Source organism: Capra hircus, chromosome 23 (genome assembly GCF_001704415.2).
Source record: "Capra hircus breed San Clemente chromosome 23, ASM170441v1, whole genome shotgun sequence".
Lineage (NCBI taxonomy): Eukaryota > Metazoa > Chordata > Mammalia > Artiodactyla > Bovidae > Capra > Capra hircus.
The window spans coordinates 31,186,823-31,209,946 of record NC_030830.1 but is presented as its reverse complement, the minus strand read 5'-3'; the positions used below and the strand labels follow the sequence as shown (position 1 = coordinate 31,209,946).

Here is a 23,124-nt window from a genome sequence, read left to right as displayed (position 1 = left end):
CGAGATAGCCTGTCATAATATTAAGCAAGTGACAGCTGGTTATCACTGAATCTGACTGGAAACCACTGGCTTTAAGAAATCATAAAGAAACTGGCTTGATGGTAAAAATGGAGAAGCGAACTCATTTTCACTTTGAGCCTAGAAGTCCAACTAATTCGGGAAATTACAAGCATTTGGCAAAAACAATTCAGCAAATGTCCAAAATACTGAGGGGAACTAACCTGCAGGTGGGAAACAATAAAATGAAATCCTGAAATTTTTTTTTTGTTGTTGAAAGACTGAATTACAAAATTAGGGGAAGGAAAGAAAAGCAGCTGTTGGGACAGATTTGAATTTCACTTAATCATCTGATTCCAGTATCATGCAATTTTCATCAAAAACAAGAATTCTCAGCAGCTGAGAGAGGACATGAGGCCAAGAAAGGCAATAGGAGGATGGAGCAGAGAAGCCAAGGAGGCTGAGATAGCTGAGGCCCAGCCATGCCCTGGCCCCACCCCTGCAGAGGGGAGGAGGCTGGCCTCTGGCAGGTCCTCCCCACCAGTGCCCCCTGAATCCCCCCACTTCACTAAAGCAAGGCTGGGCTTGAGGGTGTGAGGGACTGCCCGCCATCCAGGCAGTGATGTGGCCTCACCATCCCTGCTAGAGGTGGTTGGCTTTGGGTTATTTTTCCAGGAGTGTTTATGGCTACAGGCTGATCCCTGCATTCTTTGCCTAGGTCCCCATCTGCCGCCAAGGGCACACCCTTCCAGGTGGCTGGGGTGAGGGCCATGCCTGGTGACCCCGGAGGCACGCCCACCAGTGGAGGAGCCAGCTCCCTGAGGCGGTGACTCGCCCAGGCACTTGGCTAGTTCGCCGCACAGGCCTGACGGGAAGCCAGTCTCCAAACCACAAGCCCCGATGTTCAAGGTCTGTCTGGCGGTGGGGCAGCAGAGGGAGTCAACCCGAGGGTGGAGCCGGAGGCTGCGATGCTGCAGCAGACTCGTGGATGAGGTCTATGAACCCAGAGAGATGAGGCTCTTTGACTTGTCAGAGGCAGCTTCTTAAGGGCGGAGGAGGAAAAACAACAAAAGCAAGTTTATACTCATAGGGAAACATAATCTGTGATTATAAATATTTCATGAGCAAAGAAAGCAGTACTGACTGAGAGACTGGGGTGGGGAGGGTGGACAGCAAATTAGATTCCAGTTTGCAAAGTGATAGGGCAGCTGGGATAGAGTGCAGCCTAGGCTATTCTGGGCTGTGCGCCGGAGGCCCTGCGTCACGGTCACTGTCAGGGAGCAGGCTCTGGCCCCCGGCCCCTGGAAACCACAGCCTTCCCACGGTCAGCACAGAACACCTTGGGAGGCAGTCATGGGGGGAGGAGGGGACGGGGAGTGGGTGGCAGGACGGTCATTTGAATGACTTGGGCAAACTTCAACAGCAGGGAGGCGGGCCAGTGCCCTGCAGACCCATGAAAGGATGAACATGCATTCTGCTGACTAAGGGCAGGGGGAGAAGGTGAGCCCGACCCCAGAAAGCAAGTGCCCTTCCAAGCTAGAGGGCAGCTCTGGTCAAGCTGCCCTGGTCAGAGCAAAGGCGATGCCCGGAGCAGGTGGTGCCAGGCTGAGGACAAGCCCGCCCTTCCTTTCCCTCAGGACAGGGGTCTCTCTCTCTCCTGCAGCCCTTGAGAAGCAGCCCAGAAAGCAGAGGCCTTAAGGGATTGCTGAGTAGCAGCTGCTGCAGCAGAGACTCTCCCCACTGGGCAAGCAGGTCCCAGTGTGGGACAGAGACCTCAGCCAGTCTAACAGCCCTTCCAGAGGGCTGGAGGAAGAGGGCGGTTACTCCTAAAATACCCGGAGGCCCTTGAATCAGGCTAGGTCAGAGGAGCCCTGGCGACCGGTGCGCACCTCAACCAGGAAGATGGAAACAATCTACGCTTCGAAGCAGTCAAGGCGGGGCTGGTGAGGCTCCGAGTGAAGCCACTGAATCTGGGGAAACCAGACAGTCATCACCTAGACTCATAGCCGGTGAGACTCTGCTCAAGACGGCGAGGACTCCACAGCCATGAAAGACCCCAAGAGGTCATGGGAGGACCCCCTGAGCTGAAGTCACTGATTGGATATGCCCTTGAGACCAGCTACTAGTTGCAAGAATCACCCTGAGGAATCACGTTACCTCTGAAAGACAAGTCCTTGTGGAAAATACAGGATCAGGGGCTGCCAAACCTAAGGACCGTGAGGAACTCCAAAAATGCACATCCACGTAAATGCTTTCAGGACACACCCTAAGCGCTATTCCAACTGAAGAGACTGTTTACATCCAGCTACCTACGGGACACCTCTCAGAGGCACCTCCGTGCGGATCCCCCAAAGCGCCTCCTCCCCCACCCTTGGGCCTCTCCCCAAGCACCCAGTTCAGTGTTCTGCAGGACCAATCACACAGCAAAGGGAGCCGGACACCAGGGACACATTGGCCCTTCCCCAGCATCTGAGCACACCACCAAGCCCAGTCAACTGCACCTACTAAAGGCTTCTGCTCCCCTCCTCCACCCTAGGCCAACAGCACATCATGGTGCACTCTGGCCTCCCCAAGTGCCCCTCCACGATCAGTCTCCTTCAGGAGATCAGCAGGGAGGCGGGCCAGTGCCCTGCAGACCCATGAAAGGATGAACATACATTCTGCTGACTAAGGGCAGAGGGAGAAGTGAGCCCGACCCCAGAAAGCAAGTGCCCTTCCAAGCTAGATACAGGAAGATAGAGGAAGTCTCCTGTATCTTCCTTCCCACCACCCCAACCCTGCTTGCTAAATACCCTACACCAGTATCCCAGCACCCCCAGGATGCGGCAGACTTCCCAGGCCCAGCCAGCGCTGCCTCTTCCAGCCCCATCCTTCCCCACATTCCCTCCTGCTCACCTGCTGCAGCCACACTGGCTTTTCCTTTGAGTCCCTGGGACTTACCCAGTCCCTTCTGCCACAGGGTTTTTGCACATCCTCTTCCCTCTGTCTGGACCACTTTCCCCTCCCCTCACTAAGCTAATGCCTGTCCACGTATTCTTCCTAAGGTATAAAGTACATACAGTGCACTGAAATACACAGCTCAGTAATTATTTACAGATGTGTACATTCACGTGACTCCCACTCAGATCCAGATTTAGAACGTCCCCAATATTGTAAGGTTCCCTTGTGACCTTGGCAATCTACGCTCCTCCCCCACCCCCCAGGTGACCGCTGTTCTGACTTCTGTCACAACGCCCCTTCGTTCAGAAGGCAGCCAACGGAACCACTCCACGGGGAAGCTGCCTCCGGTCCCACTGAAAAAGTCTCACCCCGCCCTCACAGGCACTTGTTATACCTGGGGACCTGCAAGTGTCGGAGTCGTTACGTGACTGGGGTCGATCTGCCCAAGGGATCAGGGATCTCTGCTCACCCTCACCTTGTTCCCAGCACTGGCAGCTGCAGAAAAGCGATGATGGAAAACAGCTGATGCCTGTCACGTGCTTACGGTCACCAAGCACTCAGAGGTGCTAACTCACTGAAGTCTGACATCAACCCAATCAAGCAAATACCATTATCGTATCCCCACTTGACAGGCAAGGAAACTGAGGGACTGAGAAGTGAAATAACCTACCCAAAGCCATTAAGTGCAAGAGGTGGAGTCAGGAACAGAGCGTTGTGTTCTTAATCATCAGGCTATTCTGCCTCTAGAGGCCGCTGGAATGTTTAATAACGAGAAGTGGCCAGGACATTTTGAATGAATAAAGGAGTGACTATTTTTTATTTCTGAGCCACGTCGTGGGGATGAGGCATCTTCGCTCCCCTGCAATGGGAGTGCAGAGTGACTGTAGAAATGAATGGAAGAGATTCCATTTGAAGGGATGGAAGGAGCCCCGCCCAAACCTCCACAAGGAGACCAGCAAAAAAAACTGGAGATAAACTATCACTGAATCCCCTGCACAGCCCCACCATTAGGTGCTCTGCAAACACCAGGGCTAGCGCACTTCCTGCGGTCAGGGCGGGCAGCTGTCATCTCTGGGCCCAGAGCAGCAGTGGGGGCCTAGCAGAGGGCAACCCGTGGTGGAGGAAGGCAGGCTGGGTGGGTTCTCTCGGAGCTGGGAGCCCACGGTCTGCTGGAGGAATCAGTCCCCTGCTTCACTCACACTCACCCAGTAATCCAGTCACCTTTACTGAGCACCTCCAGCCCTCTGACGCAGGGAGATGACATTCTGGAAGGCAAGTAAGTAGTCTGCCTGGCTAGAAAGTGAGGTTCTACTGTTAATCTACAAATTGGCATTCAGCTTGTACTTCAATTTTCCAGCACCTGATAATCCCGGGTGAGCTCACAGGCTACTGAGGGCAAAGACCAACCGTCTCAAGCGGCACCTTTTAGCCGTTCCAGTGCCATTTACCGCACGGCCACACCCAGAAAGCTCAGGAAGAGACGTACATGGAAGCGTTTATTTTCCCACAGGACACCGTTCTCGGGCTCCCTCTCAGCAGAGGCACAGTTCTCAGAACGGCTCCATCCACGAGCCCCCGCGGCCGGTGCCTGGGCTCCGCTCACACGAAGTTCTGCGCGATGGCCAACACCTTGGAAAACTCGCCTTCCCTCTGCCGGAGGCTGGTGGGGATGGGTGTCTTGATTCGGGTCCCCACCGGGTTCCCATTGTCCTCAATGAGGACCACGTTGTTGGAGTCAAACCTGGGGGTCATCGTGGGGCCAGGCATGCGATGCCCCACGATAAGCGCCTTCTTCTTCTGCCCCTTGATGGCCAGCAGGATCCGGTCGCCCACCTTGCCCACCCCGTTCTTGTTATAGACGTGGATGCAGCGAGGAGGGCGATGGTAAGGGGTGTTCCCCAGGGCGCTGTTGTCCACCACGCGCACCCGCGTCAGCTTCTGAATTGCGCCGAGGCTGCCGGTGGTGCTGGTGGAAGAGGAAGAAAGTCTGAGGCCGGCGCCTGCAGCTCTGCCGGCCAGGGCGCAGCGGCCTCGGCCAGGCCCGGCTTGCAGCGTGCACATCAGCAGGGCCCTGACACCGGGGGCGCCCTCACTGTAAGAAGTTTGTTACAGCTTCTGGTGCCGGGTCAGGACCTTGATCTGGGTGGGTTTTAAAGGGGACCCAATATTCTGTTACAGTGAATGGCATGGCCTCTGGTTTCCAACAGGCCTCGGAGGATTAAGGGAATACCTATAGGCCAGGCCTTGTCCCTGCCAAGCCTGCAAAACCTGCTCCCCCTGAAAACACTGACTCCCAGATGTCCCGTCTGCATGGTGCTGGGAACCATTAGATCCGAGTGGGTATGTCTGCCTAGGGAGTCCCTTGACACAGCACAGCAGAAATTGAAAATAAGCTAACAATCTTTTAACGTCCCCCCACTAGAAAGAGCACTATTAAAGGCAAACGGGCTACTGTTGAGCCACCTGATGACAGCAGGAATTCTAGTTTCCTCTGCCACTAGGACCCCAGTGCTGGTTCTCTGGGGTGACCCACGGCTCTCTTCTCTCCTTCTGCATGCCTGCCCTGGGCGATGTCGTCTATTCCTGTTGTTTCTGACTAGTGAACTCCATCTCCAGCCCTAGCCCTTGCCTATCTTCCAGTCCTGCAGTTCCACTCCAAGCTCCTCAAGCGTCCTACCGAGGCTGCAGATTCAGTCAGTTCCACAGTGACCTCACTGCCTCCCCTGCAAGCCTCCTCCAGCTGGTGGGCTTTCTGCCTAGACAGTGGCTTCTCCAGAAACTCTAGCTCATGAGCCATAAACCTCTCTCCATCCAACCTCTACTGGCACCACCTCCTGAACACCTCTGACCCTCCCCTCCACCCCATCAACAAATTCCTTCATCCAGCAGCTCACACTCTTACACCAAACCATTATGTTCGTGTCCTAAGCAGCTCCCTGCATACCTCACTCTGCCAACCAAGACCTCTTTTTAGAATATAAAACAGAGGCCACTCCCTTGCTCGGGACTGTTCAGTGGTTCCCCTTGTCTATACTGTCAACAACCTGGCCCTAACGAACCTGTCTTCTCAGGTCCTCTACCTCCTGCTGCTCACACATCTGCTCTGAGCCCCAGGGCCGGGAAGCCCTGGAGCTCTCCAAGCCTGCCCAGCCTCACAGCCCTCTCTGGGGGCCAGGACAGGGCCTGCCCCCACTTCCCTTCCAGGAAGGCGGCCTCTGTCCGCCTCCTCCCCCTTCCCCCCTCTTCCTCCTCTATTAGCAGCCCCTGTCTTGAGCCTTCCAAAGAACTGTACAAGCCTCTATTATTATACTGGTCACATTTTTCTTAGAGTTATTTGTTTCCAACTTTGCTCCCATGGCCAACTGTGAGAACTGTGCCAGGGCAGGAAGCAAGTCTTATTCATCTCTCTATGACCAAACCCAGGCACAGGGCTCAGTAAACGCTCGCGGAATGAGTGCATGAACAGGGCCAAAAGGCATGTTTGCCAACAGGAATGCAGCCTGCACTCTCCGCCCTGGCTTAGCATCGAAACGGGAAGGGGGAGGCTGCCACACTTTCCTCATGCTTGAGTGGTCATAAGCCTGTGATGCAAAAATACATATATTCCATTTTAAAAAGAGAAGAGTTTTGCTCTCTACTTTTATTCACTTATATATATGTTTTAAACTGAAGTGCAACGTGTTAATTTCACATGCACAGCAAAGTTATTCAGTTATACACATAAATATATAGATACTTATTCTTAAAAGAGAAGGCTTTAATGCACTTAGGGAAGAACAGGATCAAGAGACAGCATTTTCACTGGAAGAGTCTGGTAGGCATGAAGGTTTCATCTTCCTCTGGGTCCATTCCCAGTCCCGTCCCCAACAGCACCATCGGCCCTTTACCTACCCCCATCCCCCGACCCGGGCTGCCCAAACCCCAGCTCCGTCTATTCCTTTAGTCTGCCCGGACCCCAAGCCCACCTCCCTGAGTATCCACTGCCACTCTAGTCACCACAATACTCAGCCCTGATGGGAGGCTTACTCAAAGACACAGCTGGAAGAACTCATTAGGAAAAGTTACCTGAAACAGCGCTGGCTGAATGCTCTGCTCATGTGGACGCAGGGGCCCCAGAGCCCGCTAGGGAAAGCCATGGGATTCCAAGATGGCAACTCCTGCAGGGAAAGAGAGGGGCAAAGATTTATTTCTAAGTCAGTGTCCTCACTCAGAGCCAGTAGTTTGGTGTATTTGGCTTTTGTTTTGTTTGGTTTGAAAGACTATTGGGGACTTGTGTGGGAGATGGCACTTTGGGCACAAGATCATTAGTCACTAAATATAAATCTTAGTGGTTAAAAGATAGGCAGATGATTAGATGAACTCCAGCAATAGTTTTGCTGATTCATATTCTAACTGGGGTCAGAGGGCTGGAATGGCCCGCAGCAGTTCTCACTGTGGGTAACACAAGAGCGCAGTGAGTGTCTTCACCATTACATCACTTCCACAGGCAGGAGGGAGAAAGGAATCCCATGGGACACAGCCAGGCAGGGATCACTTCCCACATCCTCCACAGAGGACACTGGTCCCTTGTTGACACTCAAGTGCCTCTTGAAATCAGAACTTCCACTCCTTGGAGGAGAGCAGATTACCCGGAGGAACCACCCAGGTTGTCCACCACCACATCACCTTTCCCTCAAATGTAAAAGCCAGACACCTGGACAGCTCAGGGTTAGCAAAGCAGTGCAAAGGACACCCTCGCCAAGTCAGTGACCTCGGTCTCTATTTGGATCAGGGAAACTACCTGCCCCACACAGCAGCTGAAAGTGGGGTTTGGGAGAACAAGGTGGAGATAAAAGAGTAAACAGCAGCCCAACACTGGTGACGCCAGCTTGCAGAACCTCAACCCGATGGCTCCATAGCACCAAAAACTATGGCCCATCCCCAGGTTTCCGCAATACCTGGGTGTCAGTGAGGGGAATATTTAAGAAAAACCTACAACCAATTGGTAATTCCAGCTGCAAAACAGGCCTGTTTTCCACCCAAATGTTTGGCCACAGAGGGCCTCATTCAAGAGCTCTGCTGAGAAAGCCTCTACCACTGTAGTATTTACACATAGCTCTGCCTTGCCTAAGTTCAAAGCACCTTAGATAAGATTTTATTTAATAAAGGTGGGGAAAACGCACTATTTACTTTCACAGAAATACCTAAACACTCCAGAAATGCTTATTAACTATGATTTAACCTCAAACCTCAAGCTTATTCTCCAGTGTTTCCTTAAGACAACCCAAGGAGGAGTGGCCCAAGTGATCAGAAAATTACATGCAAAAGAAGATGCTCAACTTATAGAACAACGGACACATAGAATCAAAGACTATCAGATGACACCAGCTTTACCTTCACAGCTCCGCGGCCCCGGACAAGGAACTATCAGCTTCGGCTTCCCCAACTGTAACTCGGGGTTTCCCCACCAGTAACACCTACTCACAAGGCGGTCTCGAGGTAAACCATGCAAAGCACGGAGCCCAGTGTGCCCACTCAATACCTATCAGCCCTCTCCATCATCATCGTCATCATATCACATCCGTTTTGAAGATGAGGAAACTGAGATAACAGAGAGAGACGGGGACTTGCATTAAGCCTCATAACTAGCCAAGGGCACAAGCAGAACCAGAAGTGGACCCAGCTTTGGCCCAAGGGTCTGCCCTCCACACTGTGTGGCCTCACTCTCCGTACAAAGCCCACTTCACACGGGGGCTAGGGGCGAGAAGCAGCTTTGGGGGTCACCTGGTCTTTTTCTGCTTGCTTCCTTTATGAAAATGGATTCAGTAGAGTAGTTACACTGTGTCTCAGCACTTTCCATTATCATCTCATTTAAGTTTCCCCAAAACTATGAAATGGGCACTATTATTCACCCTACTTTATACTTGAGGAAATGAGGTCCAGAGAGGTTAGATAATCTGCCCAAGTTGCACAGCCGGGAGCGACAAAAGCTGAAATCTGAACGGCAGTAGTTGGCTTCCCGAACCCACACTCTCTTATTCAGTGGAGTTAACGTGCTAACTTCAATTTAAATGTTAATACTTTTCCGATCATTAGATCATCTTTGTTCCATCGGGAATACTGCTATCACAGGCATGTTTTACTCAGCCCCAACCAACTCAGTGCTTGCTGAGTCAACTGAAACGTAGACAAACAGCAGGTGAAACTTATTCACTTTTATCCAATTTAGGTTTTGAAGACAATTTGTAGTGTAGGTGGCAAGAAGAGCTCCTCACACTGAACAATAATGGAAAATTGGCGTGTTTTTTTTTTTTAAAAAGAGCTGTGAAAAGCAGTCTTTCTGGTCCAGGTTGATGCTTCGTCCAGTCTCTGCCAAGCCTCCCCATCTCACTCTGGGGCCCCTGCTCGCTCTCCTGGGAGAAAAGAGGCTCCTCAAAACCCCCCAGCGAGCCCGTCTGCACCCACATTCCCTCTCCTGAGGACTGCAACACCCAGCCTCTCCACTCAGCACCATTTCCTCCACCGTACTCATGGGAGTCCAACAAGTGCAGAGGAGCCTACAGGCTTCCCAGAATTTTCCCTGCCTTGGGAATAACAAACTCTCCCATTCAAGGCACCTCCCGGAAGCCTGCAGGGCGGTCTGTACACAAATCACAACCGGCCTGTCTCTGCGCCTTGCTCAAAGCCACCCCCACTCTCTGGGCTCACCTCTGCCCAACTCAGCAGCCCTGGCTCCAAACACACCTCCTCTGAGCAGCTCTGTATGAGGCTGCAGCATCCACTGCCGCCCCTCCTGCACACCGAGGACATCTGGGCGTCTGTGCCAAGGAACTCCGTGGCTCCAACTTTCGTCACCAAACTCAGACGTGGAATAAATTTGGATTTTTTTTTTTTTAAAGATAAGGCTGATATCCCTTAACATTCCAGTTCTTGCTACTCACTATCCAAAACTCAGAGACCACAGAGATCTTGACAACGTGGTATCTGAACTCTCTACAGGAATTCAGGACTCACACACACACACAGAGGATCATTTGTACTGCCCTCGAACACAAGAGTAACACATTCCCATCTCCAGGGAGCACCTCCATTTTCACAAGAAAAGGCCCAATTCAGAGACTTTTCACTAGGTCTTTGGCGGAGCTGATAGTGACCTCCAGACCCAAAGGACTTAAAGACATCCAGTGGACAGCAGTAAGCATTCCTATGAACTTGAAAGCATAAAATAACCAAATATATTTGTATATTAAAAAAAAAAAGCTGTGGCCCCCTCCACAGCACCCCAGCAAAGAATCCCAGCAGGTCCTCACAGAGTGGGAATGCAATAAATATTTAATGAATAAAATAAATGAGGTAGCCAATAGGGAGATTCCCCCACCCATGGCTCCACACAGGGAAATCTTATCTGTTTACCAGGAACCCACACATCACATGCAAACAGGCTTTAGGAGACCCATGGTGCTAGTCATGGGGGGATGAGCCCATGCTACGTCTAAAGGCCCCTGGAATCATCTCCTGAGCCTGGCGCCATCACTGCCCACTGTGGAAAAACACCTCATCCCACCACTGAACAACCGGTTCAGATCAGGGAGGAGTGATGGAGGCAGTAATTTACTTCACAGCAACTTTGACTGACCTTGATGTTATTTCTTAGGACAAATCCATCCTGTAAACACAGGCCCTGATCCACTTCGAATCAGACTATATATACTGCTCTGTTTCACAAACAACGTTATTCTGAGTGCTGTGTTTGCACAGCAAGCTAACTCCAATGGTATTTCCTCCTCTACACTCTCACTCAGAGGAGACAAAGTATTCGGAAGACTATGGTGCCAGAGATGGCTTTTCAGGCCACTTCCTGATCAGCGTGGAGTACTGTCCTCCAGGTTGAGCACCTGAATCACAACCTCTGGTGGTGGGGGAATAGGGAGGGCAAGAGGAAGAAGATGAGAGAGACAGAAATTACTTAATATCACCCAAGAGTCATGCTTATTTTCCATCCTGGTTTAAGCTCCCCCTTCAGTTGTGAAGGTCCAGGTGGACTGCAGATTTCACAGGGACACATAGGTGAGTTTTTCACTTGGCATCACTTCGGGTTAGGGTGGGTCCCACTGGACTCTGTGATGGCAGAGCCTGCCCTGTCCAGAGCTGCCTGCTCAGGACCTACAACAGTGCTGGGTACGCAAATGGAGCTCAGGGAACATCTGTTAAATGAATACTATTTACCTGCAATTGCAATTCACCATCCAGGTCTAGAGAGACTCAATATTGGAGGGTTGGTGGTCTTTCCTGTGCCCTTCATTCAGCCTTCCACTGGCTTGGGGGAGCTTCCTAGAAACTGAGAGCTCATTTTTAGCTAATTTTAATACAGACAGACTGAACTAAAAAAGCAGAGGGATGCTTTGTAGAAAGCTAGAAAGTACCATTACTTGAGCTTTGCATGTGTGCCTGCTAAGTCTCTTAAGTCATGTCCGACTCTTTGCAACCCCAGGGACTGTAGCCCACCAGGCTCCTCTGTCCATGGGATTCTCCAGGCAAGAATATTGCAGTGGGTTGCCATGCCCCTCTCCAGGAGATCTTCCTGACCCAGGGATCGAACCAGTGTCTCTTACATCTCCTTTAATGGCAGGTGGGTTCTTTACCACTAGTGCCACCTGGGAAGCCTACTTGAGCTTTAAGATCAGCAAAATATTGTACTTAGTATCACAGATCCATGTACATTTATACATTGTTTCTACCCAAACAATTTCCCTCTTTAGGTCTGGGTTCTAAAGAAGCGAGAGAAAACAAAGAGCTCAACACAATCACAAATGACAGTTTAAAGGGGATTCTGTTAGTAAGCGGAAGAAGGGAAAAACACTAAGAGAAATTAAATGCAAGGTCCAGCCACAAAACAGACAAACTCTGCCTAGTATAAAGATATAAATGTTCTTTTTCATTAAAGCAGGAAAACACTGAGGCCTGGCAGCTTCAACAAATTAAAAAAAAAAGAGAGAGAGAGAGAGACCTCCTTGGACCCGTCACCCTGTCATGCAGACAGCTCCTCCCATCTCCTGCAGGTTTTGCCCCAATCATTCTGGACCAAAAACTACTCTTAATAAGTTGCTTAAATACTCATTATTGCTTTGCTGGGGAAGGAGTCTCTTTCAGTAGTTTTGTGTTTATACACCATCTCACAATTCTCAAAGTATTTTCACACAGATCACTTTCTTGGCTGACTTCATTCCCGAGCACCCAACAGAAACACAAAGACAGATACAGATGACAAAGAGCAACCGTTTGGGGAGGGTTGATTCCACTAAGGATTTCTGAACAGTTTTGAAGGTTCAACAGAGTGCCAAAATTAAGTCAGAATTGCTAAGCAACTTGTCCTAGGAATGGAAGAAGGGTAGAAAGCTGTTTCTACTACACCAGCATAATACCTGAGCAGGTAAAGTGCTGCTTTAACCACTAACAAACTTTACAGAAATGAACATACCCCACACAGTCCCAAGTACTCTTTCTCCTTTCTCAGAGCTGCCACATCATCTATTAAAAATCAAAACAGCCATCTTTTCAATAGATATCTGCTCTACACACAGCACAGCCTAGGACCAGCTCTCAAGCTGATTCTGATACTCCTGCAAAGGTGTGAGTTTTCAGTGTCTACTATCAAGAAGCAAACATCCAGGATTTCCCTGGTGGTCCAGTGGTTAGGACTCTGCGCTTGCACCGCAGGAGGCACAGGCTTGACCCCCAGCTGGGGAACTGAGATCCCACACGCCCGTGCAGCAGAGCCAACAACTGTTTTCAAAAGAAGCAAACATCCCTCAACAGCTCGAAGTGCTGTTTCTACCATGACTACCAATGAGGACCCCAATTCTCCATTTTTTTTTCTTTTGGGGAAGTCCTGGATGTTTGCTTCTTGATAGTAGCAACTGTGAAAACTCACACCTTTGCAGGTGTATCAGAATCAGCTTCAGAGTTGGTCCTAGGCTGTGCTGTGTGTAGAGGAGATATCTACTGAAAATAAAGATAACCATTTTGAATTTTAAAAGATTATGTGGCAGCTTTGAGAGAGGAAAAAGAGTACTTGGGCTGTGTGGGGTATGTTCTTGTCTGTGAGGTTGCACAGCCTGTGGGATCTTAGTTCTCCGCCCAGGGACTGAGCCCAGGCCCTCAGCAGTGAGAGCTTGGCATCCTAACCGCTGAACCACCAGGGAATTCCATCCAGTTCTCAAGCTGACTCACAAAGAAAAAAAAACATTTCCAGGGTTCTTGTCTCTGTTTATTTACCTTTATGTGTTTATTAACATCTATATTTGTTTGTTCCACTTTGTTACAGGAGTATTTAAAATCATGGTTCTTAAAAATATCTGACAGTTCTTGATTATTCAAGTTGGTTTTTCAATATGTAGGTTTTAATCTATTCTAGCTTTGATCCCCTGCCATCTCCACCTCACAGGTGTGCAAACACCTATATTTCCAGAAGTTTGTAACATTCCTGGTATGGTCAAACTGGGAAAAACTGTACAAGGCAAAGTTAAATTCTACTTAATCACTTCTACCAAGCCAGTGGCAAGGAGATAGGTTTATGGAGATGTCAGATGGGCAGGCAATGGCAGGGGGGTGGTTGGGGTGGGATGAAAAGCCCAAAGAAAGGTATCTCCTCCACCCCTGCCTCCCCTCTTCTCCTGCCAAGTCTATGACCTTGGAATCCACTTCTCCAAGCCTCAGTGACTCTGTCAAGCAGGGGTCATTGGGAAGAGCAAGGAGGCATGGAAATGAAAGTGTTTTAGCTTCACTCACAGAAGGGGCTGTTTTCAAGTCGGGGAATCCCTGTCTGGATTCTGACCAGTGAAAACAGCCTCACTTCCCGATTCTCAAGGCAACACTATGGGTGTCAAAGATCACTCAGTCCTGAAAGTGTGTTTCAGCTTAAGGTACACATAGAAGGGCTTCACTGGTGGAGAAGTGGATAAGAATCCACCTGTCAATGCAGGAGATACAGGTTCCATCCCTGGTTTGGGAAGATCCCATGTGCCCTGGAGAACTAAGCCCACGCACCATGCCACAACTACTGAGCCCACATGCCCCAACTACAGAAGCCTTTGCGCCCTAGAACCTGTGCGCCATGAGAGAAGCCACCACCACGAGAAGGTCGCGCACCACAATGAGAGAAAGCCCGTGCAGCAACCAAGACCCAGCACAGCCAAATACATTAATAATTTTCTTTTAAGGTAGATATGGAAAAGTGGTCCCTCTTTTCTAATTACATAGATGATTTTTTTTTAAGCTTTTGACAAGGAAACTTTCCCATTCTGAGCTGTGTTTCACTGGGGAATAATAGGCTACCTGGCACCTTTTTTGTTTTAATTAATTATTCATCTGGCTGCACAGTTACCATACACGGGCTTAGTTGTTACACACCACACATGATCCTAGTTCCCAGACCAGGGATGAAATCAGTGTCTCATGCACTGCACGGCAGATTCTCAACCACTGGACCACCAGGGAAGTCCCCTGGCACCTTTCATAAGAGAGCATATTACTTGACCCAGAGCAATGTTTCTGGGATCTGAATCATAGCCTTCTCACACAAGCTGGTTGTCATTGTTAACACACGTGTAAAATTGCACCAGGGTGAGCCACAACCCAGAACAAACCGTCAGCTTCTAAAAAAGAAGATCAATTGTAATCTGATTTCTGAAACCCTCCCAAGCCCCTTCATGGCCATAAAAACTATTCCAGTAACAAAAACAACAGGAAAATCCATCTTATGTGGGTCCAGGTGTCATAACACCAAGACAAGAGTGGGGTGAGACAGGCTTCAAAGGACTCTTGCATCATGTAAGATGCTAAAAGCTGAGGAGAGTATAAATAATTATGTTCAGTGCCCAACAGGCTCCCTTCTGAAATATGAATTCCAGGGAAGGTTTGTACCATTCATATTCAGGAGCAATAATAAAACATTTTGGCCGTTGTCCCTTCCTGTATTCCACAGTGTACTCAATTCAATTCTCACTTTGGGCTTTCTGAAATGTTTCCTCTGTTAATATGTGGTGACTCTTAACTAGGCACAGGCAGAAATCGATTGGGAATCCACCACGTGTTAACATACCTAACTGCATCATTAAAAAGATAATAATACATGAGAAATACCTTCTAGTGATCCTCAGGGGTCCCCAAACCAGGTAACAGGGGCTCCACTTCCACTTTCCAGATACCTATTACAAGTGCTACTTGGCAAGGGATCACACCAGCTCTACAACCATAAAATCAACACAATATGTAAAAAGTTCCATAGGAAATACACATCCAAGAAGCTCTAAGGGTAAAATGGACAGTTCTACAGAAGGGAGAAACAACAACACAAAGAGAAGATTCCTTGTCATCCAAACTGCTTGCTCCTACCCAAAACAGCTCCCAGAATCTAAGCCTACAAGGACTCCTCCCACCAGGCAGTCTGCCAAACATGGCTTAACCCCATCTCCCTTTCTGTCCTTCCTAAGTAACATTTCCTACTCCAACAAAATCCTCTTTCTTCCATTGTACATAATTCCATGAGTGAAGAGTGAATTTTCCTCTAGCACAGCCTCCCTGAAAAAACCAACCTACCCTACTCCTTACTACATATCCCTGCTGTCCTGACTGCATCCTCACAGACAATTTTAAATGACTGAAAACTCAGGTTGATGAAGGCAAGACCACAAACAGGAGAACATAGGAAATCAACACGCTTCAAACTTTAGTGACACACAGAAACACATTGTATAACACCTCCTAATATACTTACACACACTTCCACGTGTGTATACTTGAAGCAGGTGTCCAGAAACAATACTTACCCTTCCTAAGTACAATGCACTGATATTTTCTATTCTACTTCACTTTTTCTTAAATGATGGCCATGATCCACTAAATTGATTTCCAGCTAACCAATGGCACAGCTGGAATGGGAATTCAGTTTGAACTGCATGTAAACCTTACCAGTGCCTTCCACAAGCTACTAATGAGCCCTTGAAAAACCCAGCAGAGAGCAGACACACTAACCAACCACAACCAAATAGGCAGTGTCCATTTTCTGTCCAGCAACCCCACAAGTATCTGCCAACCTTCCAGCTTTCCCCCAGTAACCCAAAGTGACTCCATCATACACTATTTTATTAACCTCTTTATAAATTCAGCCCATCAATCTCTTAGGGTGGCAAAGTTCATTTACTGCTCACCACGTAAAGCAGTATTTCCCTTCTGTCCGCAAGCTTGTTCTCTAGCTTGAAGGGAAGAAAGCCTTCCATGAGCCCACAATTAAACAAACAAGTTGGTATTTCCTATGCCTTTGTCATCTATTTTATGGGTAACATGCAGGAGTTATGCACACGCGCAGACACACACACACACACCCTCTCTCTCTCTCATCTTTCCAGTCTTAATCCCTGGCAGATGCAGCCTCGGGTGAAATGAGAAACCAGGGAACCCCCTGGAGCCGGGGGAGCCACTCATCGGCATGACTGTGAAAGCGGTGGACTCACTCTCCACATCAGAGAAGCGCCTGGCAAAAGAGTCACAAAGTCATCTCAAGACCCAAGTCGGGAAAGGAAAGGGAGAAAGAGAGAAATAAGACAAACCGGAGGAGCCGTGCCAGACTGATCGGCCTAGGCCACCTTGTGAAGCCTGGCGGCAGCCCGCCCCAACCCCCAAAAAGCAGGTGAGAGCGGGCAGGGGGCGCGGGGTCTCAGAGGCCCAGGAGAGCGGGGCCGCCCTCGGACACTGGGAGGGAGCAGGGTTCGGGTCAGAGGCCTCCCTCTCCGTCGGGACCCTCTGCCCCTAGAAGGCCCACGATCTCCGCACTCCGGCCCTTCCTCACCCACCCCGGGGGAGCGCTCCACGGCTCCAGCCGGGAAGAAAGGAAGACGGGAAGCAGAAAGTCAGGAGCGTGACGTCCCTTCCCCCCAGACACACTCCATACCGCCTTCGCCGCCCAGGAATATCCTGCCGCGGGCCCCACTGGCCGGGCGCCGCCTTCCCCCCACACGCGGCCTCACACTCTGCGCTTGCGCGGCGGACCCAGCCGGGAGGGCGGCGATCTGAGGGTGCGCGCGCCTGGCGTGTCCTGGCGTGGGGGTGTGGCCTGTGCGGCCCCGCCCCTCCTCCTGCTCCCCCTCCCTCCTCCCGCTCCCCCTCCCCCAGACACTGCCGCGGCCGCCGCAGGAGCCCGGAGCTCCAGCCGCCCAGCGACTCCCCCTCCCCCTCCCCCAGCCCCGCCCCGCCCCAACCCGGGGCTCGGAGCCGGAGCCGTGTCTGCGCCTGGGGGTGAGTACGCGACCCTTCCCCAGCCCCGTCTCTTTTCTTTGAGGATCCCACCACCACCCTAAAGAAAAACCCCGATCTCAGCTGCGCGTCCCCTCCCTTTCAACCTCCTGCGGGACCCAGAGGTGCCTGGGGCCCGCGGGACCCAGGGGTGCCTCGCTCTGCCCCCAGCCCCTGCACCATCCAGAGCCTATCGTGTGAGTCCTCCGACCCCTGCCTGGGGTCCAGAGGTACTCCGCCCTCTGTCCCCACCCCTCGAGAGATCCAACGGGTGGGACCTCCGCCCCCGGTCCCCTAGCACCACTCTCCTCCCCACCTGCCCCGTCCAGGTGCGCGTCCCCTCCGCGCCCCTCCGGGGTTCCAGCTGCGCGCGATCAGCCCGCCGCCGCGGTAGGGAATCTGCCGCCCCCGCCCCCGAGTTCTGGATTCCAGGGTCGCCAAGTCCAATGCCCTCGGCGTCTTTTTTATCTTTTCCCCGACTCCAGGGGCCGAGTACCCCCGAAGCCGGCCCGGGGCAGGGGGTTCGGGCTCGGGCAAGGGCAGGGTTCGCGAGAGCTGGCGCGAGGCCGGCCGCTGCCCTCGGCGGGTCTGGGGACTGGTCGGAGGACTGGGGAGGCTACTGGCCCCGGGAGCGTGTCCTCTCCTTGCGCCCCACACAGTGCAGTTCATTCAGGAGCCGCCCGGGCCTGCGTTGGAGGGTGCGGTGGGGAAAGGATTGGTCCGCGGAACCGGAGTGGGGCAAAGGCCCTGCTGGGGGGAGGGGGTGTGCTTTGTCCCTAACCCTCCCTAACCTCCTAGGGTGGACAGTCCCAAAGCTTTGGCGCCTTCTTCCCCAAAAAGATAAGGACCCTTGGGAAGTGGAGAGGAGAGGTCAGAGGGGCCGGCTGCCCTTGGGGCTCTGTGCTGCCACCTGCCTGGGTCCCTTGGGTGGAGGACTGGCCACTCAGCACTCCACTTTCCTAGAAGGGGCTGAGGGGGTTGGGGGGCGCACAGTTGGGAGGACCAGGACTTCGGTACCCAAGACCGCTCTCCAGCCTCTCCCTGAGTCTGCATCCCCAGCCCCTCCTGAGGAGGAGCCCCCAGTCCTGCCTCCCAGGCACCTGTGAGGAGGGGAGTGACCCTGCCAGCTGGGGGCTACCAGAAGGCATGTACTGGCAGTGTGACTATCTTCCAGGGTACCAGAGGGTCCAGGCCCTGGCATGCCCCAGGTGGCACATGCTGGGACCTGCTGTTGGCTCACCCGGTTGGATCTTGGCCTCTGGTTGGGAGGGGAGGGATGTGGCAAGGCAGAAGGCAGGTGGTGAGTAGCCAAGAAGCCCCTTTTAGACATCTTACAAATTCCCTCCAATTATAACAGTCTTGGAGACCTGGGTTCAAATTCCAGCTCTGCCATTCTTTAGCTGTGTGACCTTGACAAGTTACTTAACTTCTCTGAGCCTTAGTGTCAATTTAAAAAGTATGCTTACTACCACCTCCTTACAAGATTAATTATGGAGATCAATCTAGATAGTACAGGTAAAGAGCCTGGCATCCTGCCTGGTAGTTGATCAATAAGAGCTCTCCTCTCTGAACTTCTGACCCATCCTGGTGTATCACCACCCTCCCGTGCTCTCCCAACCCCCAGCCCCAGCCAGCCTGCTGGGGATGGATCAGTTTGTTTGAAGAGTTTAGAAACATTCCCCTGTCACTCACTGGCTGAGTCCTGAAAGCAGTCTAAGCCCGTAAGTCTCGACAAGAAGCCCATCTAGACTGAGGAGTTCTGGCATGCTAAGTTCTGTTTTGTTTTGATTTGCACCAGTTCTCCACTAAACCAATCCCTTTCATTCCACACTTTATTGATAACAATAGCTATTTTTTTTAAGAATCCATTTATGCCTTTCACTGTACTAAGAGCTTCACCTAAATCATCTTGTGTAATTTGCAAAACAACCACGTGACTGAATTATTATCCCCATTTATAGATGAGGGAACCAAGGCCCAGGGTGGTGAGGTAATGTGCTCAGGTCAGAAGCCATCATCTGTCTCATCCTAGAGCCCATCCTCTTAGCCACCAGGCTCTGTTGCCTGTCCCCTCCATCTGCTTCAGAACCCGAAATCACAAACCCAGGGAGCTAGAAGCAAGAGGGAAGGCAAACAGGTAGAAATAGGGTGTGGCATTTCTCCAGAGCTGTAACTGGCAATCCCCAGCCCCCAGCCTCCTGATGGAAGTGACTCCTCTGTTAGCTGAGGCCCCAAAGTGCTGTAGTTAAAAGCATAGACTTGAGCCAGGTTGCCTAAGTCCATATCCAGATCTATCACAGACTAGCTGTGTGTCATTGGGAAAGTGATATACCCTCTCTGAACCTCATCGGCCTCCTAAGGTTGTGATGAGGAGTAAATGAGACGATATTTGTAAAGCGCTTGCAACAGTGCTGGCATAAAATAAGAAATAGATATTTGATAAATGCATTCTTTTCCTACTACTTTTATCCTCACTTGTGGATACATTTTTGCCCATCTCTCAGAAGTTGGTAGGGATGGAGTGAGGATACTAATATCTGTTACAGAGTGAAAGACTGAGGCACAGGTTACATAGTAACAGAGCTAGTCTCCATCTTTATCTCCTCCCAACAGACCACACTGCCTTCCTATGATCCCAAGTCCTAAATTAAATCTTCCCTAGTAACTCTTTAAGAAAAAAAATTTTTAATTTATAGCTTCCTGCCCCCCCGCAACATGCACACACTTCTTGATGATAAAATAACCTTCAGTGAGCTAGAAATAAAATCCTCCATCACTCTCCCTACACCTTTCCAGCTAAAGCCTCAATGTCAGACCAGAGAAATTCTGGGATACCACTGACTCAGACAACCCTGTAGAGTGGATGAAATGCCCCTCTCTCCCCCAAATATTCTGCCTCAGTCTTCCCTTCTCTCAGCTGCTCTCTGTGAAGGCTTTGAGAGCAGCTGCCCAGGGTGAAATTCAGCCCAGCAACCCCGCCTCCACAATTAAGAGCTTGGAGTAACCCAGTCGGCAAGCTGGCAAGCTGAGCCACCAGCCCTGGCTCCACCCTTTCCTGCCCTGTGACCTCCCTGTGAGTGGCTTCTCCTCCCCGGTCCCTGCTTCCTCCCCTGCCGATGGGGAGTGTGCCCTGCTTACTTCTGGGTGCAGGTGGGAAGAGCAGTACAGCTGAGGAGGGAGTGCTTTGTGACTGTAAAGAGGGAGGTGGACATGGTGACTTCAGTTACTAAAGCACAGACCTTGACCCTCACTATTCCTGGGTTCCCTTATGTAGGAGCTCCCAGAATGTTCCGCCTTCTTCCGAGTGGAGAAGATAGAATGGGGGGCGGGGGGGGGGGGCCATGTAACTCCAGGGGTAACTGTGGGCTGGATCGATTTCTGAAATGTGTTTGAGTTGGGAGTTAGAGGTGGGGGGACTAGTATAGAGGCTCCCCAATTATTACAGCCCTAAGATACCTATACCTACCTTTAACCTTTCCTGGGTCTTTTTATATGTACATACCCAGGCTCCCAGACACACCCACATACACACCTCCACTTAGACACTAATAACTCTCTTCATTTCCAAGGGCAGCCGTGTAGTCATCCAGCTCCCCACCTCCACACACACAGATACACATATCAACACAAGTTTACACACCTAAATACACACATTCTCTCAGTGCTCTGGTGTTCCCTAGCCAGAGAACACATAATGAGTGTTCACAAATCTTCTGCAGCATCCTGTTCTAGCCATGTCGGAAAAGCATCAAGGTGCCCTGAAGTGTTCAGGCTTTAAAAAAAGAAGTTGACCTAGGTTTGATGCCCAGGTCCATTATTTTATGAACAGTGTGACTTTGTTGAAACAGTGGGCACTCTATACATGGCACCTGCTATAGTTACTGAATTAAAAAAAAAAAAATTAAGGCAACATGGTCTGGAAAGGAAGAGGGAAGGCATAGAACACAGGCAGTTATTCCCTTAGCCTTCTTAACCCAGGCTTTTCAGAGACTCCCTGGAACCAAGTGAGACACACAGACAACCCCAGCCTCTCTGGTGCCTCTTGCCCTGCAGTTGAAATGTTAGGAAGAGGCAGTGGAAAATCTGGGATTGGTGGGTGGGCAGGGGAAACTTTCTGAGCCACGCAGGGGGCTGGGGGATGCTTGCTCCCAGAGTTGCTGACACCCATCCTAGGTTTGTTGTTCTTTCTTTGGTTTCCTTTCTTCCCTGGGGACACCCCCGTCCCCCCGCTCCCCAACAAAGCAGAGCTTCAGTGTTGTCAGCAGAAGGGGCCCCCAGGGGCCCTCCTGTAGGATGGGGGGTGGGGCCATGAAACCACACCCACACATCTCCTCCACCCCAGGAGCCTCCCCAGAGCGCTGCCCAGCTGGTCCCCAGGCACTTCCAGAACCCAGGCATCAGGGCTAGCTGCCCCTTCCCTCCCCCTCCCCACACATCCACTGGGACCGTTGAAGGCTTGAAAGCCTGGCAGTGTCAGGGAAGCAGGCCAGAAGGCACTTCCCTGGCTACAGGGAGCTTGGGCTGGTTAAGAGGCCCCCGGCTCATTCTTCCTTCCTTTGCCAATCAATGGAAAAGCTCGCTGCAGGGCACGGCATTCCCAGCCTGCCCTGCTTGGGGGCAGGAGCAGGGCACGCTGGGAATTGTAGTCCTTACAACTCAGATGCAAAGAAAATTGGAAAGAGATGAGGAAACCAGAGAGAGAAAGGTGTAGCTCCTGCCATGGCCCAGGAAAAAGAATGAGGGTAAACAGGTGTGGCTGGGCTGAGTAAGACAGGTAGCACAAATGCAGAAGTCCTGCTTTTTAACGGACTTCCCACTGACCCCATCCTCAGACCCCTACTCTGAGGACAGAGTTGAACATCTCACTCTGAAGCCAGCTATACTGGGAAGGTGGTCAACTGAGTTGAAAACTGAGCAGATGAAACCATGCCATGGTTCTAACAGGGGTAGGAAGAGAGAGTCAGGGTCAGGTAACTGGCTCCTGACCCATCTTCCCCTGGCCTAGAGACCCTTCCACTTAGTCTTGGATCTTCAGACCTAAGACCTCTCCCCATCCTCCCTCAGATTCAGCTCTGCCCGCTGCCTGAGACAGACAGAGATACAGAGACAGAGAGAGCCAGTTTGTGTTTGAAGAGAATGGATGTGTGTCTCTGTGTGTGTGTGTGTGTGTGTGTGTGTGTGTGTGTATGTATGGAGGTGGTGGGAGGTGAATTGCTAGGGACTCAGAGACATCTTCCAGCTTAGAAAAACCGGTCGCCCCAGTCCAGACCCAGGCTGAGTTCCCCGGACCCAGAGCCCAAGAGCCAGGGAAAGTAAGTCCGTGTGACTCAACCCTCCCTTCCTGGGCCCTTATCTCCAGAGGCCAGAGCTCCCACCCACCCAGGCAGCCCGGTGACCTGTCCTCGCTGTGCCCTCCCTAAGCCGCCCCTGCCGAAGCCCCGAGCAGAACCGTGAGGGGGGCAGGGGCCGAGCCCGGCTGACCGCTCCGCCCTCTGCCCAGGAGGACCATGCGGCAGTAGCAGCCATGCTGCCCTTCCTGCTGGCCACACTGGGCACCATGGCCCTCAACAGCAGCAACCCCAAGGACTACTGCTACAGCGCCCGCATCCGCAGCACCGTCCTGCAGGGCCTGCCGTTCGGGGGCGTCCCCACTGTGCTGGCTCTGGACTTCATGTGCTTCCTTGTGAGTGCCCACATGCCCCCCTCCACCCTCAGCACCACACCCTGTATCACAGCTGGCCCACACCCACCACTCTAACCACTCCCCCACCTGCCCCTGACTCCCCACGTGTGACTGCAGGTGGGAAGCCCCATCACCCAGCCCAAGTTCAGCCTCGGACCTTCATCCCACCCGGAGTCCTCCTTTTCTCAGACAAAAATCCTGCCCCTCTACCCTGCCCTCCTAGCTGGTCCAGGGGG

General features: G+C 51.5%; 2 protein-coding genes across 9 annotated transcripts in view; one reads left to right on the top strand and one right to left on the bottom strand.

The window, feature by feature from the left end:
• MRPL14 (mitochondrial ribosomal protein L14) lies at positions 3,725 to 16,995 on the bottom strand. Of its 5 annotated transcripts, none has more exons than XM_018038934.1 (4): positions 16,865 to 16,959; positions 11,143 to 11,254; positions 7,003 to 7,094; positions 3,725 to 4,903 (listed from the first exon to the last, which is right to left on the bottom strand). In XM_018038934.1, exons 3-4 carry the CDS (start codon positions 7,071 to 7,073, stop codon positions 4,537 to 4,539), a joined length of 438 nt encoding a protein of 145 aa, XP_017894423.1. In that variant the 5' UTR covers positions 7,074 to 7,094; positions 11,143 to 11,254; positions 16,865 to 16,959; the 3' UTR covers positions 3,725 to 4,536. The 5 variants fall into 5 exon arrangements, with proteins under 5 accessions (XP_017894423.1, XP_017894424.1, XP_005696409.1 ...); XM_018038935.1 differs by having other exon boundaries at positions 11,143 to 11,247; XM_005696352.3 differs by lacking the exon at positions 11,143 to 11,254 and having other exon boundaries at positions 16,865 to 16,995.
• TMEM63B (transmembrane protein 63B) overlaps positions 16,318 to 23,124 on the top strand; it is a 26,323-nt gene continuing 19,516 nt past the window's right edge. For 2 of the 4 annotated variants that reach the window (XM_018038932.1, XM_018038929.1), the window contains exons 1-2: positions 17,088 to 17,208; positions 22,706 to 22,888. In XM_018038932.1, the coding sequence (XP_017894421.1) occupies positions 22,730 to 22,888 (159 nt within the window). In that variant the 5' untranslated portion in view covers positions 17,088 to 17,208; positions 22,706 to 22,729. Of the gene's footprint in view, positions 16,604 to 17,087; positions 17,209 to 22,564; positions 22,889 to 23,124 lie in introns of those variants that run through there. The other 2 variants (XM_018038930.1, XM_018038931.1) reach the window with 2 other exon arrangements.

Excerpts from the sequence above, each read along its gene's own strand:
- MRPL14 (XM_005696352.3), bottom strand. The coding sequence starts at position 7,073 with ATGGCTTTCCCTAGCGGGCTCTGGGGCCCCTGCGTCCACATGAGCAGA. Across the intron at positions 4,904-7,002 it reads TTCAGCCAGCGCTGTTTCAG|CACCACCGGCAGCCTCGGCG; the intron begins GTAACTTTTCCT and ends CTCTTCCACCAG.